The sequence below is a fragment of the Phocoena phocoena genome, chromosome 6 (assembly GCF_963924675.1).
Source record: "Phocoena phocoena chromosome 6, mPhoPho1.1, whole genome shotgun sequence".
Lineage (NCBI taxonomy): Eukaryota > Metazoa > Chordata > Mammalia > Artiodactyla > Phocoenidae > Phocoena > Phocoena phocoena.
Window position 1 is genome coordinate 7211604 of NC_089224.1, and position 16208 is coordinate 7227811.

Genomic DNA, 16208 nt, shown 5'->3' on the forward strand with positions numbered 1-16208 from the left:
AAAAAAATTAGGAGAATAGTAAGGTTTGACTACTTCAGATATAAGTTCTAATGACATTTTGTTCTTATGTGTGGAAACAGATTTTAACGTGTTTTGCTATGGTTTAAAGGACTTGAGACTTAACTAATGCAGAAATTTAAAAAATGAAGTGATTAATTTCTGTTATAAAAATAAGTGCCTGTTTGCATAGTAACAAATCAATACTCTTTTCAAAGTTCAAAGGAAAGAGAAGCTGGTACTGCTTTCTATTGAAGTCAGATCCAACGTTTATGAAGACAGTAATAATTTCATATCAGAATCAAATAAATTTCAGAACTCAGTTTGAGAGAAAAAGGAAAGGCTTTAGTTAAAATCTTTACAATAAAATAATTATGATTATAAATCTTTTTAGTTAAATATGTACACATTACATGGTATTTTAAAAAAGAATGGAAATGAATAAAGTTTTTCAGGCAAATCTAATGCACAAATATACCATCTTTTTTAGAGTATAATGTCAGTTTAACATTCTTAAACAGCTGTGTCAGACAATGGCTCTGCTTTGTGCAAAACATGATAAGCAAAATTAAGAAAAATTCTGCAAAATTCTTTAGTTCCCCAAGGAAATTACTAAAAAAGAAAAGAGTAAAAGAAAAAAGGTTGTACACTCAAGCTTGATTGTATACAGAGGCTAGAATGACCAGCACTAATGTAACCCCCATATCCTCTAAATAAGTCCTTGGGTAGTTTTAGTTTGAAGTTAAAAGTTAAAGTCCTAGCAATTGTGCTCTTATGCAGCCACATGGCCAATAAGGTAGATGTTGTCATAAAGGTGCCCCACAAAATCTTCACTAATGTTCTGAGCAGCACGGCGGGTATTTCGAATAAATTCTCTTTTTGACATTTTATTCTTCACATGAGGGCTAGTGAGGTCAATGGAAAGTAGAATCAAAGAGTAGCACAGTACATAGACAGCATCTGGAAGGAAAAAGAAACACCTTGAATTACTGGCTGGTTTTTAAACTGTGGTCTCAAAGGCAAAACTGTTCATAATTTCTAAAGCTCAAGATTAGATTATAATTAAACATAATTGCCTGGGCCTTCCCCAGTTTGGTGATGAAAGTCCTGTGTCCTAGGAAACTCCTCTCCTGGGCAAACAGGGATGTCGATCATCCTAACTGAACACCAATTCAGTAAGCATTTTCTTCAAATAGTTTAGGAGTTTATAGTAAAAAGTCATTCTAAATTTAAAAATTTCAGAATTGGCTTTATTTGTCTCTTGCTTTCAAATGTGATATTCCCATTCAACTACGCATTAAATACATTTGTACTGTCAGTATATCTTCCCATTAAAAAAAAGTCGGGGGGTTTCCATGGTGGCGCAGTGGTTGAGAGTCCGCCTGCCGATGCAGGGGACAAGGGTTCGTGCCCCGGTCCGGGAAGATCCCACATGCCGCGGAGCGGCTGGGCCCGTGAGCCATCGCCACTGAGCCTGCACGTCCCGAGCCTGTGCTCCGCAACGGGAGAGGCCACAGCAGTGAGAGGCCCGCGTACGGCAAAAAAAAAAAAAAAAAAAAGTCGGATGTTTATTTTCAAACGCTTTTACAAAGACCTAATTTAATTAGAAAGCATTTTTAATGACAATAAAATGTATTAACTTGGTACTAGAAAATAAAACGTAAACATCTCACAAGCTTATTAAATTACCCTTGTCATTTAAGATATGTATTTAAAAGGTCTATGGAATTTACATATTAATCTCAAAAGTAAATCTTTAGGGAAAAATTGCTAAACTTGAGCCCACGCAACAAAAACTTTCTTCTTTATATTGTTCAGGGCAATGGTTGATGTTTACTGTTAAAACAGTAAGGAACCTCATGATACTTGCTACTACTACTTGCTACTACTGTGGTGTTTATTTTTCAGAATATTGCAGTCTTAATAAAGATTGTCTTGCACAAGCATGCTCAGCAAATTTCATATGATAGGAAAAGGCTTTGCAATCTCTGCAGTAAGAGAAGCACAACAAGATTTTTTGATATGAAGAGAGAAATAAATCCGTATCACATGAAAAAAATACATAGGTGACTCAGGCTATACCATGCCCATATACACATACACACAAACAGTGAAAACTAGTTGTATTAAAAACAAATTTTAGTAGAAAAATTCTAGGTGTTACCTATGTAATGTGTGTATTATTAAAAGCTTTAAAAATAATCTCTCAAGTTTTTGATTAGACTAGTAAAAATATCCAATGCTTAAACAAGAATTTTAAAGAATTCATATACCTAAGTCTAACTTTCCTCCTAAAACAGTATATTTACTACATGTAAATAATAGCTATGACAAACTAGTTATTGCTAGAAGCAATAAGACAAGTATTTGTAACTACAGGAAGCATTTTTCCCCATAGTGAGAAAAATATCTCATCTACTACTATTTTTACCTAGAGATGGGAATGGGAGCAGGAAGGAATTCACTATATACATTCTTACCAGGACTAAGGCCAAGTTCCCTCATTAAATCAGGGTTACAAGCACAGAATCTATGTGAGAACTTTGTTATAAGTGTTTCAAGATACTCTCCGCGCTCTTCAGGGGCATGGATGTGACGAAAAAATTCTCTCAGTGCATTGGGCAAGAACTGATTTCTAAAATTATGCAGTGTTACAAGGTCATCCAAGACATCTCTCCTAGTAGAAAAAGAAAAAGGTACAGCTTTAGTTAACTTTTCTCTATTAAAAAAATGATGGGAAAAATCACAGATTATTCATTTTTTGGATGAAAATACTTTGTTGATTACCACATCAGCAATCCTATAAAGTATATGTGTCTTAAAATTTTAAAACATCAAAGTATGTTTATAAAATTAAGCAATTTAAAAATCTTCATGAATAGAATAACAAAACAAGGTGAAACTAGAAATTCTAACTATAAAATGAATTTTCAATATTAAAAATGGTAACTTTTTTCAAGTATCTTCTTGGCTAAATCCAAATGACAAACAGAATTCTTTATTTTTTTAATTATGAAAATAAGGAGAATCTTCACTTTCCATACCAATCCACATCACCAGAGGTAACAATTGTTTATGTAGACTTTTTTTAAGTGTCTACATATACCCTATATTGTTCTAGAATTTGCTTTTGCTTGTTTCATATAGTGTATTGTGAGCAGCTTTCTGTGTCTTTACACAAAGATCTAACTCTTTCATTTAAATGGCTCCACAGTAGCGTATCTTATGGATATAAGAATTCTAATGATATAGATTTAGGTTGTTTACAATTTTATAAATATTTGTGTACATATGTGCATATATACTTATCTTTTATCAAGAGCGTTCTAATAGTCACACTTTGTTATAATATGCTTCAATCCTTACTGAACTCAAGTGTGATTATATGACCATGATTATAGGAATCTTAATTTCTACCAGTTGCTTATGGCAGGGATAGGCAAACTACAGCTAGTGGGCCAAATACTACAGCCCACTGCCTGTTTTTATAAATAAAGTTTTACTAGAACACAGCTATACTCACTTGTTTACTTATTGTCTATGTCTGCTTTCATGACACAATGGCATGTGTTATAAGTTATAAGTAGCTGCAATAGAGAGCATATGTCCTTCAAAGCCTAAAATATTCACAGAAATATCTGGTTCTTTAAAGAAAAACTGCTGATCCCTAGGTACCTAGCATTTAAGGACAAAAAGAGTTAATGACACCATCTTTACGTAAGAAATTTCTTTCAATGACCGATATGCTGAACTATAAACCCCTCAAGGACAGGGATTATGTTTTAATCAACTGCATACTGCTACTTCTAGCAAAGTTCCTGGAATATAATAAATACAAATTGTTGTTGAAAAATCCTGAGAAATAAAAAAAAAAAAGAATTACAATGAAAAGACAAACACATTTTTGAGCCATTCTTTAGATTTCTATGAGATCTGTAATTTTTAAAATGGTAGTTCGGTGACGTCACATCAAAATATTTTCACAATATTTTTCTGTCTGTTGATACCCAGAATTCAAGAGGACAAATGAATGACTATCAAGTCAAAACAGCATACGAGGCACTGTCTCTGTAAAGCATGCTATTAAATCACGCTTCCGGGATTTTCAAGCTTTTATGTGACACTTTTGTGTAGTATGATGCAAATATACACACCTTATAGGGTTTGTGTTTCTGAGTACTATTTGTCCATTTGATTTGTATATGGACAATTTCAAAATTCAGAACTTTTAGTTACCAAACACTTAGATTTTATGTCTAGTTTCGGTCTGCGATCACAAAGATGCTGGACTTCCATTTTGCGTCTGTGCTTGGGCTTTTTTTTTTACCTTTACAATGCTAAATTCCTCATCAGCTCGCAAGAGAAATGATTTGCAAGGTATAGGAATCTTTTTCCTGTCTTCACTCAATTTTGCAACTAGATGAATGCTACGTAGTACAGTTTTTAAGGTAAAACTTAACTCATTAAAAGCAGTATTTAACTCATGTCTGATGAAAAATTAATTTTTTTTTACCTTTCATCAAGATAGATTCTGAGTTTTTTCCAATTTAGTGTTCTTGTACAGAAGATAAACTTTGCTATTTCCTTTGGTGAATCATCTAGGATGCCCTTGGACATAAAGTAGTTCACTCCCTAAGACAGAAAGACAAGTCTACATAAATAAAATCAGTCTTCCTTTGTAAATTTAACAATTAGGCAATAGCAGAACAATAGCTATAGATTCTTTCCAGCATTAATAGACTGTTTATAGCTTTAACATGCAAAATACAAGCTAGAACTTGAACTGAAACTGTTATTTGTGGTTGATAGTTTACATGCAATGAAAAGTAGGAAATTCAAAGTTAAGACTTCTAAGGACATCCTAATTCAATTTTCTGGCTCAGGTCAGTTAAAACTAACTATCCAGAAATATGACCTAAATTGGGGGTGGGGGGAGTGGGGAAGAACAATTACGCAGACTTTAAGAATAAGCCTTACAACAAACACTTCAATTGCCTAATGGAAAACATGATTTCTAAAGCTCAGACACATATTCTAACACACTTTTCAAGGAAATAGCTTCTTGAGAAAAAAGGATTCTCCAAATCAAAGACTAACAGGTTTTTTCTGGAAAGAATAATCATTAAATTTACTTAAAGTAAAAGGAGCAGAGTTCCAGACTGGTTTATGGGTTGTATACACTTTGGCTTCAATACATTCTGTAAGAATTTAGCTCCAATACACACTGAGGTTAAACATAATAAGACAAAACAATTTCAGTGTTTTTCATAGGGTTTATCTTTGAATTTCCTTTTCTCTGCATGCAAAGTTTTCCAGAGAAGCATTACCCGTAAGGTTGTACCCTACTTTAGATTTAAACCACCAACAACAAAATAGCAACAGAAAAATCAAACACTGAAACCAATGTTCTCTCATGTATATGAAGGTCACATTCAAATAAATGCCTTATGTGGATTTGAATGTGCAGTTATTGAAATAAAAGCAGGTGTGTTTATTTCAACTCACAGTTATCCAGATACATGCATTCCCATGAATGCTCATGTCTGGGTAATAGCACAATGCGTGCAGTTAATTGGTAGAGAAAATGACATATTATATACACACAACATACTGTTTTCACACATAAATTTCTTCCGCATTTCTTCCCTTTACAAACACTTACATAGTGATCAGAAATATTGCATACATTAGGAATTCAAAAAATTGGAAGAATTTTAACAAAAACTCTCATAAAATTTTTATATTACATTTTTTAAGCAATTTGGTACCATGAGGTTATGCTTTTGAAAGGTTATAATTATCTATAAAATGTAATTCAAAGATAAGGTTTTTATATAAAACTAATTTTATGAGGATAGCAGGCTATTAGCAATGTTATCAAATTTTCATAAGAATTTGAGAAGTATAAAAACAATCCTAAAGCACTGATTTTAAAAAGCATATAAAGAGCAGAATGTGAGAACGTGAAACTTTGCCAACTCAGTGGTAAGCCATATTTCAGACTGCACCCTGGATACAAGGCTAGAGCACATAACATGATCAAGATGAAAAGCCAAAGAACTCGTTTGGAATGAGGCTCTCAGCAATTGTCTGAGGGGGCAGGAACGAGAGAAACAGGAATGCTTGTTCCATCCTTTCCTCCATTCGTTTGAACAATCGAGAGTTGACTGTATATTTAATTGATCTACTCTGCAAAATTAAGCCAGGTTTTGATTTTTTTTTCTAAAACTCCTCCATTTAAAAAGCATAACAACATATTAGAAGTATTACCAGTGCTTAATTTTAATCCAAGTGATTCAAAGACAAAGGAATGTCAATTAAGTAGTAATTAATAGTTTCTTTATTCATGCTTACTTGTAAATCAGTATTTAAGAGACACAAAACTAATTCTAACTTACTTTTTAAAAATTTACAAAATGTAAAAAAAACACTAATGTGATCTGTTAAATAGCATGTAATTCTCTAATTATATATACCATTGTTAATATGGTTTGATGCTCCTCAGTTGTAAATTAACACTGGCATTTGCCTTATGCAAGCATCATACAATTGTTGGTCATTTCCTTTTTTTACGGAATACATGTTTGAGAATTTAATATGTAACCTCACTTGAGTTCTCCAAAATCAATCAGATGCAGAGGAGTAAGCAGATGGTTTTCAACCCAGTCCTGAAAACCGGCTACACAGGCTTGAAATCAGCCAACACTGCTGGTTTTGAGGAAAGACAGCATCAGTTTCAAGCCCGGGATTCCTTTGGAAAGGAAGATTACTTTTAGCAGGGCTTTCAGAGTGAAGAGTAAGGGATGACAAAACAGAAAAGGACATGGGACCAGATTATAATTGTCTTCAATAAGCAAGATGGCCACCATCTGAATTCCTATCTTGTTTTGTAAAAAGCAATAAAATACGAAAGAAACCATAGCATGACATCTGTTGAATAACTACGTATTTGTTTAATACATGTATGAGTATTTTTTATTTTTAATAATGTTTTACAAGAATGGTACAGAGGAATCCCTAGATCATATAGCATTAATTACAGTTATTCATCAGGACTAAAACTCTCAGCAGTATATGTGTGTGTTTCTGTGTGTGTACATGTGTGCATGCACGTGTGTCTCACAGGCAGAGAGGAAATCATGAACATTAATATTAGCCTATATTAACATCGTTTCCAGAAAAAGGAAGGTTTTAGCTCATTATCATCTACGTGATTCACTAAAAAGTGTCCAATTCTGGATGTCACATTTTATGGGGCATACTGACAAATTAGAACTATCTGAATAAAGGAAACCAGGGCCTGATTGGATTGTTGGAGGGTCTAGACTTCATGTTATGTGAGGAAGAGTTGAGGGATACAGGGACATTAGGTCTAAAGATGAAGCTATTTAGGAAAGAAGAAAAGATTAAGGCACTAAGACATCTGAAAAGATTAAGACTTATGACATCTGTGTCACAAGGAAAAAGGAATAAACACTGTGTGTGGTTTGAGTGAAGACCTTAAGCTGATGAAAGCTATGGAACATCTTCCCCAAATAACGCACACTGCCAGGTTTACAGTGATAGACACAAGTAGAAGAGTTTTGCTTTAAGAAACTTTTAAAATAATGTCTTTCAAGAGGTCCCTTTCCACAGAGTTATGGGAACTCAAGTCCAAGTAGAAAGCTAGGGGATGAGCAAGGTAAGGAAACTGAGCACAGCCAACTCACTTGAAAAATGTATTCGTATATAGGAGGGAAAAAATGGCAAAATTAAAGCGCAAAAAGATAAGAAAGAAGATAACTGGAGCTGCAAGTAGAGAAGAGGAGAGCAGGCGAAAGGAATGAAAACACAGGTGGGGTCTAACATGCTTTCTCAGCCTGGAAGACAGGATGGCGGTACTGGTTTGGAGACAGGTGCACGAAGAAAATGTTAAAAGACAAAAACAGAGTGCATGTTGGTTTTCTTTTTAGGGAGGATGAGCCATCTGGAGAGAGTTGAATAAGGGAGCTGGCTTGGCTCCTTGAGCAAAATGGTAAAGATTTCTACCAACAGTGGTGCAGGGTGTAACAGGAAATCCACTAGGAATAAAGAAAAGGAGGGCCAAGCAGCAATGAAAACCCAGGAGAAGTTAAGGTGAATTCATCTCATCTCATGCTAAGGTTTTCTTTAATAGAACACATGCTGTCAGTGATTCAAAGACAAAAAAAATCAAGAAATTCTGTAAAGCATTCTCCATGGATTATGTCACTAAAAACTGTTATGCAAATGACAGCACCAAGACTTAAACACTCCAATTAGAGCGGTAAGCTGTTTAGACACAATGTTTATTTAGGTGGCAAACACAAATAATTCAAGAAAACATATGCAAATAGCTAAAGCCAATATTAAGAAGGAATTCAGAGTGGAGAAAAGGATGTGTTGGAGCTCAGTCCCCTACCTAATGTATCTCTCCATTTGCTTACTATGATAAGAATGGCTCCTTTCACACAGCAATTCCTGTTTTTATATCTACTTTCTTATCTTTTATTATATAAATACCCATGTTTTTCTCTCCTCTTTTAATAAAACCTATTTTTTGGAGGCAAATCATTATTATCCACAGTGTGCTTCAAAAGTAAAATCTACCATATATATGTTCAGAACCAAAAAATATGTATTTGGGGACAAAGTGAATTCTAGTAAGCTAGGCATGCAAAGTACTGACTGCTGTGAAGCTAAAACTGCTCTTAATAAAAAAGTCTTAATTTTTTTTTTTTTAAAGTGCTGACTACTAGTACTGAAAGTACTGGCAACTGGCCCAGACACTTGGCAGACACACTGTGTAACAGTTGGTATCAATAAAAGAAATCACTAATAAAACAAAACTGACATGCTAGGGAGTACCCTTAATTTGTTTCCCTAAAGAACAACTTAGGAAAGAAATTTAGTTAAAAAAAATTTTGCTTTAGCTAGCTTTGTTCAAATTGGCCGTTGTATCAAATGTAAAAATCAAGTACCATGGCTACTGCTGTTCAGGTAATAAATCTGTCCTTTGAACATTATACAATAGAAAGCGAACTGGACACTGCATTTAATTTTCTTTTTAAAAGGACATTTGAAAACTTTTAGAATAACTATCCTTAAATTTTAACAATAAATATTTATAAAACAAAATACTTCAATCTAGATTTCTAATCTATTAATATTCAAGTATACATTTTAACCAGTGAAATGAACAATTGAAATGTAACATTTTCGTACTAAAAATACTGTAAAAATAAGATACAATATATATTGTGAAAGCTTTTATTTTAAAATCTTAATTATTTCTAAAAAGTTAGCACACCAGAGTGCAGCCCTCTACAGGTCAGAGTATTCCCATTGTCTTGTTTGAAAATAGCAGCAGCAGTGGTTAAGATGACATCTCTAATACTATTTCTCCTTTTTATAGTGCTAGCAGAATTGCTAGTGAAAATGTAAAATCTATTAATTTTTATCTAGTCCAGCAGTTCTCACTCTTCCGATTTAATTAGAGAACATGTGCTCTACAGTTAGAGGAAAAAACACATAGACCTTGAATAGGTGAAATTCTTCTAGGGATATGTATTCTGCAAATTAAAAAAAATCAACACCTTGCTTTTTAGCTGAAGTGAAACAAATGCAGAAGATTACTTAATGAGAAAGTTTAAGACTAGGTATCTATGCTTTTACGCTGTCATTTCATTTCATTCTGCCCACTAAGCTTTACCATGCAACTCTCCTATGTATATAACACTGACCTTCAGCACACAACTTCAGAAATGTCAAACAACAGTTTTATTCATGGTAATTTTATTCATGGGAATTTACTCTAATTATTCCTAATCTAGTCACTAGATTGAAAAAACTAAAGCAAAAACTATGCCCAAGTTTTTTAAGTCATCTATGTAGAAAGATTATTTTATAAGAGTAATAAGTAATGCTTTCCTCTGACTGAGGTACCCACAACTAGGCTATTCACTGGAAGGTTCTATGTGACTTATAACTAAGAGGAAAAGGGGGGTAATAAACGTTGGGAAAGATATGTAAAGATAATGTTGATGTCAGCTTCAAATCTGAGCTGCAGATTTCAGTCTTGTCAGTTCCCTGGGAAGAACAGAGCGCACACGCTGTCCACACTTACATGGAGAAGTGACAGTTGTGGAGAGAAGAGAGAGGGCCCATGTAGCCAGTTCCCTCTGATTCAGTTACTGAAATTGGTCAGAACACCACATTCTATCTGGAGGATAATGAAAAGTCATGAGTACGGACTGAAGTCAGCTTATTCATGGACCTGTTTGCATTGGCAAGGTTTTCAGCTTCCAAGAACAATTTATGGAAGGCTGTTCGTACGTGAAAGTGCACAATGCTGAGGAATTGCTAAGAACAGTCACACATACGCCCTAAATTATTTGTAGCTAGACGATGTCAATAGGAAATTCACAAAAAGGAGGGATAGTTCAAAAAACATCAAAAGAAAAATGGAAGATCATCTCTAATGGAGTCCAGGAAAAATGGAGGAGAGGCGTGGGACAGATCTTCTGCTTCTTTTTCATAGGAGAGAAAGCAATGACATCGGACAAACTAACATGAACTTCATCACCTAAGGTTTCAAATAACAATAAAAAGTCCCTATTAATTGGTTCTAATAGCCTCAAACAGAAAACGAGCCATGTCTGTGAGTTCTAAGTCTCCAAGGAGTCACACCCATAACTGGGCTAGATCACTGCATGAAGATGATGTTACTTGTGATAAATTACTACTAATAATTAAATATAGCAATCATTACTGCAATTAGTATTGACAATTGCTGGTTAGTGATGTAAGCTTCTAGAAAAAGCCCCATCTCTAATCTGTCTGTAAATTAGAAAAACACAGCATCCTAATCAAAATATGGAGATAAAACTCTATTAGGCTAAGGTATGATAAATAACACTTCAAACTAATGATAAAGTGACACATTTGAGCACAAATGTTAGTTTAGAATTCCCACTTTATAAAAACCACACACAAATATTGCATTGTAATATGTGCATTTATAGATATACACGTACATACCTACACATATGGCTATTTAAATGACTGACTCTACTTTGATAAATAAATATTACAATTTTATCATATTACCTAAATTCTAGAATGTACATTTATAAGTATGTTTTAACAGCTCTGAATCAATTTTTAAATAAACAAAATTCTTTTTAAGTGTTCTCCTAACAGAACATATACTTTCAAAGGGAGGTTAAAATTAAAAAAAATTTTTAAAGCCCAAATCTTAATAGTAGACAAGCAGAGAAGTTAGGATTTAAATGGTAGTTTCACTGCCAACACATGTGCATACTTCTTCATGTAATTAAAATATCTGTTCATCCTACCACCATTTCAGCCAAGACACATTTTAACTTGAACATAATTTTGGACCTCGATTTATTGCTTAAAATGTCTTCAAGAAGATTAAACCAAACAGTACCACTGAACTAAAAAGTTATTGTATATGCAAAGATTGCTCATCACATATCAGAAAATGAAATTAAAGGCAAAGTGTATCACCATCTAAAGCTAGAAGATGTTGTTGTGACTGATACATACTTCATGAAGGACCGTTACTCAGGTGTCAAATATGTATTTACTACAATCCAAAAGTTCCAGGAGAGGAAGAACCTCCAAGCCTAGAGCAGTGCCTTCTCCTGTGTGTGGTGTGTGTAGCTCTACTTCTAGTATAAATATAAGACTACATTTTAGTGAGCACTTAGAAACACTAAGCATTTAACACATATAATTTCATTAAATTTTCACAACACTACCATGATATAGGTACTATTATTGTCCCCATTTTTTTTTTTTTGGTCACGCCATGCAGCTTGTGGTATCTTAGTCCCCGACCAGGGATTGAACCTGGGCTCTTGGCAGTGAGAGCTCAGAGTCCTAACCACTGGACTGCCAGAGAATTCCCCTATTGTCCCCATTTTAGAGATGGGGAAACTGAAGCACGGAGAGTGTAAATAATTTGCCCAAGGTCAAAGTCATATAACTAGCAAGTGGAGAGATACTTAATAAGTGTCTGTTGAATGAATATTTGAATCTCTCTGTATAAAGCTTCCAGATGACTTTCAAGAGAAGCTGTAGATTTGTAAGGATTATATAATTCAAATAGGGGAAAAAAGAGAAAATAATAACATAACAAAAGAAAAAAATAACATAAAAACCTATGAGTTGGAGCAGTACACTGTAAATGCCTCAAATTATAAACCCCCAAAGGTCGAAGCAACCATTCCAAAAATAAAAAGCAACATGTCATTCTAATGATATATTTAACTGCTAGTAAGTGATTCAGAAAGATGTTAAGACTTTGATTATAAAGAAGGCATCTCTAAAAACTTTGATATGAAAGGAGAAAAGGTTACATAATCTTATGGATAAATGTACACTACGATTAGTTGGTCAAAAAATTGCATTTAATGTAGTGTTTCCTTCGAACTTCCATATTTCAAAGCTGTAATTAAATTGATGGATGCTGTACAAGTGATGACATCCAATAATTGAGGAAATATTGTCTTTTCAATTACTGAAAAAAAGCACTCATTGTGACACTGGCAGCAGCAATTTCAAATTCAGGAAAGAGATGTAGGAGAGACAACTACCTTGGACATTAAAGCTGAGAACTTAAATCTAGAAAGTGATGTCAAGTTTCACTGAAAATGTGGTCACATCAGATAAAGAAGAACATGGTGGAGGTGCCAAGGTGGTCAGAGAGGGTAAAGTAAGGAAACAAAAGGCAAACAGGTTTTTCTTTGAAATGTACTTAAAATATTAATACAATACTGCAAAGTCTTTAGGTACACTTATCTAAATTTGTAACAAAATTCATAAAGAAAAAATCTTGTTCATTTTAGCATTTCACATTTTAAAATTTGTAGTATGAGTGTTGTGGTGCTAAGATATTACAATTAAAATATTCTAATTTTATTCTTTCCTCTAGACCAAAGTCCTAGATCAGTACATTGTGCACTAATTTCAGTATGCTTTTACCCCAGACAATTTACACTTAAATGAGGTAGCAAATTCGTATTTCCTATAACAGACTTAGGAAAACAAAACCAAAGCCCATCAGGTGGTTTGAGAGATGAATAAACTATGGAATACTCCAGGCCTGAATCTTTTTCAATTAGATACAGACTAGCAAGCAGCCTGGGAAATTGATTCTCTTTGAAGCTTCTGAAAGGTTTATACTGAGTCTACCAGTGTCTTTCTATGGACTGATTCTAAACCACATGCTGGAATGCCTCTTGCAGACAAGGAAGGGTAAGGGAGGGTGACCACAGATATAGTATGGTCAGGGCAGAGTGTAAAATAAAGTTGACCTCATAGACACAGGATAAAGTTTTCTTCTTAATCATAAAATCAACACACGACAGATCAGATTGAAACAGACAGAAACATACATCCATATATACCCACACACACATCATGTTTCCCTGAAGAGAGTTAATGGCCTCTAGTTTAGTATGACTTGACCAGCTGTACCTGGATGAAGGTTATTAACTTATCGAGAGGATAATATTCAGTGTCTGAGAGGCATAATTTTGCCCTTTGACGCTAAGGATGATCAAGGTAAAGGGACTTTGCCGATGAACGTGAGCGTTTTAGGTCTTCGGGGTAAATAATCTTTATAGAGGAGAAGCTATATTTGGTGAGGGACTCCTCTCATTGTCAACTAGCTCTTTTTACTCTAAACTCTCATCAGCAATCTAGAGATAAAATTAAGTTGCTAATGAGAATTAGTGATGCTTATTTTTATGAACAAATTTTTGTGCAGGATTTCACATCAAACTCCTACGAGTTTGGGTAACAGCAGTGATGATGATGATGATGATTGATGATGCAGCGTTAGGATGTTTTGATTACAAACATAGGAACCTCAATGCAAAAAAAGTACAGGGATTTATTACCTTGTATAAGGAATCCCAAACTACTAAGGCTCCAGGTTTTTAGGCTCACACTTGGCATCATGGGACCCAATTCTTTCCTTCCAATGTGCTATTCTTGGTGTGTTAACAACCTGCATGGCTTCAAGGTGGCCGCAGGTGTTCCTGTCACTGCATCCTTATATACCGATGTCCAGAACTGTGTGTGTGCACATACAGTACTCTTTTGTCACAGGGTCTGTGTCACAGGTCAGAAATGGATTACATGGATCTCATGGAAGCCAAGGGGAATGGAAGTAACATGATTAGCTTGGGATAATCTATATTTAGCTCTTGAGGAATGAAGCCAGCCTCTCAGCTGGTCGAGATTCTTTATCTAGTGATGGGATTTAAACCCTGCCCCTACAGGACTACTGTGATCTTTCAATAACTTTCACAGTTGAATATAATGGAATTAGAAGAACTCTAGACATCTCCCGAGTTCCACTTGTATCCTTTTGTTTTTCCATGTTGTGTAGCAGTAACTATTTCCTTCTGGTAATCAGGTTCAGTCACTTCAACCACAACATAATTATCTACCCTCATACCTTTTTAATTTTTTCCTTTTGGTCTGTTTGCTCAGTGGCAGGAGGACTAAAATGGCAAGAAGGTAGCCTCCGCCAGCAGTCTGAATTGTTGTGCCTCTGGTGTCAATATTCCTGCCTTGAGTATTAAGGTGTCCAAGCCAGCAGAGCCGCAGAAATAAGGGAAGCAAAATCACACATTTTTCAAGTGGCTCACTAGTGAAAATAGTGTTGCAGATGCTTGGATGCCTTCCCAAAGGCCGTTTCGCTCCTTCACTGCTTCTAGCATCTCAGCCACAGTTGCTAAATCACGTTAAGCCTAAGCCAATCACATAACCCTTCTATCCTGTTTTCTACTGGTCTACGGGTGTTCACGTGATTCAGTTCTCGTGAACTGAAGGCTCCCGAAAAGAATTTTTTCTCTCTAATAAGCATAAGGAATTTGAGGAGGGAGTTTGCCCCCTTTCTTTGTGCTGAGGGTACTTTCATATGAGAATGTGATATCTCGAGTAGTGGCAGCTACTTTGTTATCAAGAGAGGGCAAAAGTCAACACACTGAGGTCCCATGATGAGATCACTGTATCACTGAAATAACTCTGGGATACCCATTCTGGGTGTCTTCTGAAGTAAATAAATTTATATGGTTTAAGCCTTTATTAGGTTCTTTGTTCTTTCAAGCCAAAAACACCCTAGATGAAACATACAGGGAAGGTGGGTACTATAGGTAGCAGATCATACTGAGTGCAGCAGCCTGGTGCAGGGCACTGAGGACCCAATTATTCCTATCTATACTTTTTATTTTTTAATTTATTTTTTAACATCTTTATTGGAGTATTTTTTATACTTTACAATGGTGTGTTTATACTTTACAATGGTGTGTTAGTTTCTGCTGTATAACGAAGTGAATCGGCTATACATATACATACATCCCCATATCTCCTCCCTCTTGCATCTCCCTCCCACCCCTCTCGGTGGATACAAAGCACCGAGCTGATCTCCCTGTGCTATGAAGCTGCTTCCCACTAGCTATCTATTTTACACTTGGTAGTGTATATAATAAGTCCATGCTACTCTCTCACTTCGTCCCAGCTTACCCTTCCCCCTCCCTGTGTCCTCAAGTCCATTCTCTATGTCTGTGTCTTTCTTTATTCTTGTCCTGTCCCTAAGTTCTTCAGAACCTTTTTTTTTTTTTTAGATTCCATAAAAATGTTAGCATACAGTATTTGTTTTTCTCTTTCTGACTTACTTCACTCTGTATGACAGTCTCTAGGTCCATCCACTTTGCTACAAATAACTCAATTTCGTTTCTTTTTATGGCTGAGTAATATTCCATTGTATATATGTGCCACATCTTCTTTATCCATTTGTCTGTCGATGGACACTTAGGTTGCTTCCATCTCCAGGCTATTGTAAATAGAGCTGCAATGAACACTGTGCTACATGACTCTTGTTGAATTATGGTTTTCTCAGGGTATATGCCCAGTAGTGGGATTGCTGGGTCGTAGGGTAGTTCTATTTTTAGTTTTTTAAGGAAGCACACTGTTCTCCATAGTGGCTGTATCAATTTAAATTCGCACCAACAGTCCCAAGAGGGTTCCCTTTTCTCCACACCCTTTCCAGCATTTATTGTTTGTAGACTTTTTGATGATGGCCATTCTGACCGGTGTGAGGTGATACCTCATTGTAGTTTTGATTTGCATTTCTCTAATGATTAGTGATGTTGAGCATCCTTTCATGTGTTTGT

At 35.1% G+C, this 16208-nt stretch overlaps 1 protein-coding gene across 1 annotated transcript in view; it reads right to left on the bottom strand.

Moving 5' to 3' along the window:
* Positions 1 to 320: 320 nt before the first annotated feature.
* The window catches only part of FBXO8 (F-box protein 8), a 38880-nt gene continuing 22992 nt past the window's right edge, over positions 321 to 16208 (bottom strand). Inside the window, exons 4-6 of the mRNA XM_065879156.1 lie at positions 4511 to 4629; positions 2478 to 2674; positions 321 to 957 (exon numbers count right to left, since the gene is read on the bottom strand). Of these exons, the coding sequence (XP_065735228.1) occupies positions 770 to 957; positions 2478 to 2674; positions 4511 to 4629 (504 nt within the window). The 3' untranslated portion in view covers positions 321 to 769. The remainder of the gene's footprint in view (positions 958 to 2477; positions 2675 to 4510; positions 4630 to 16208) is intronic.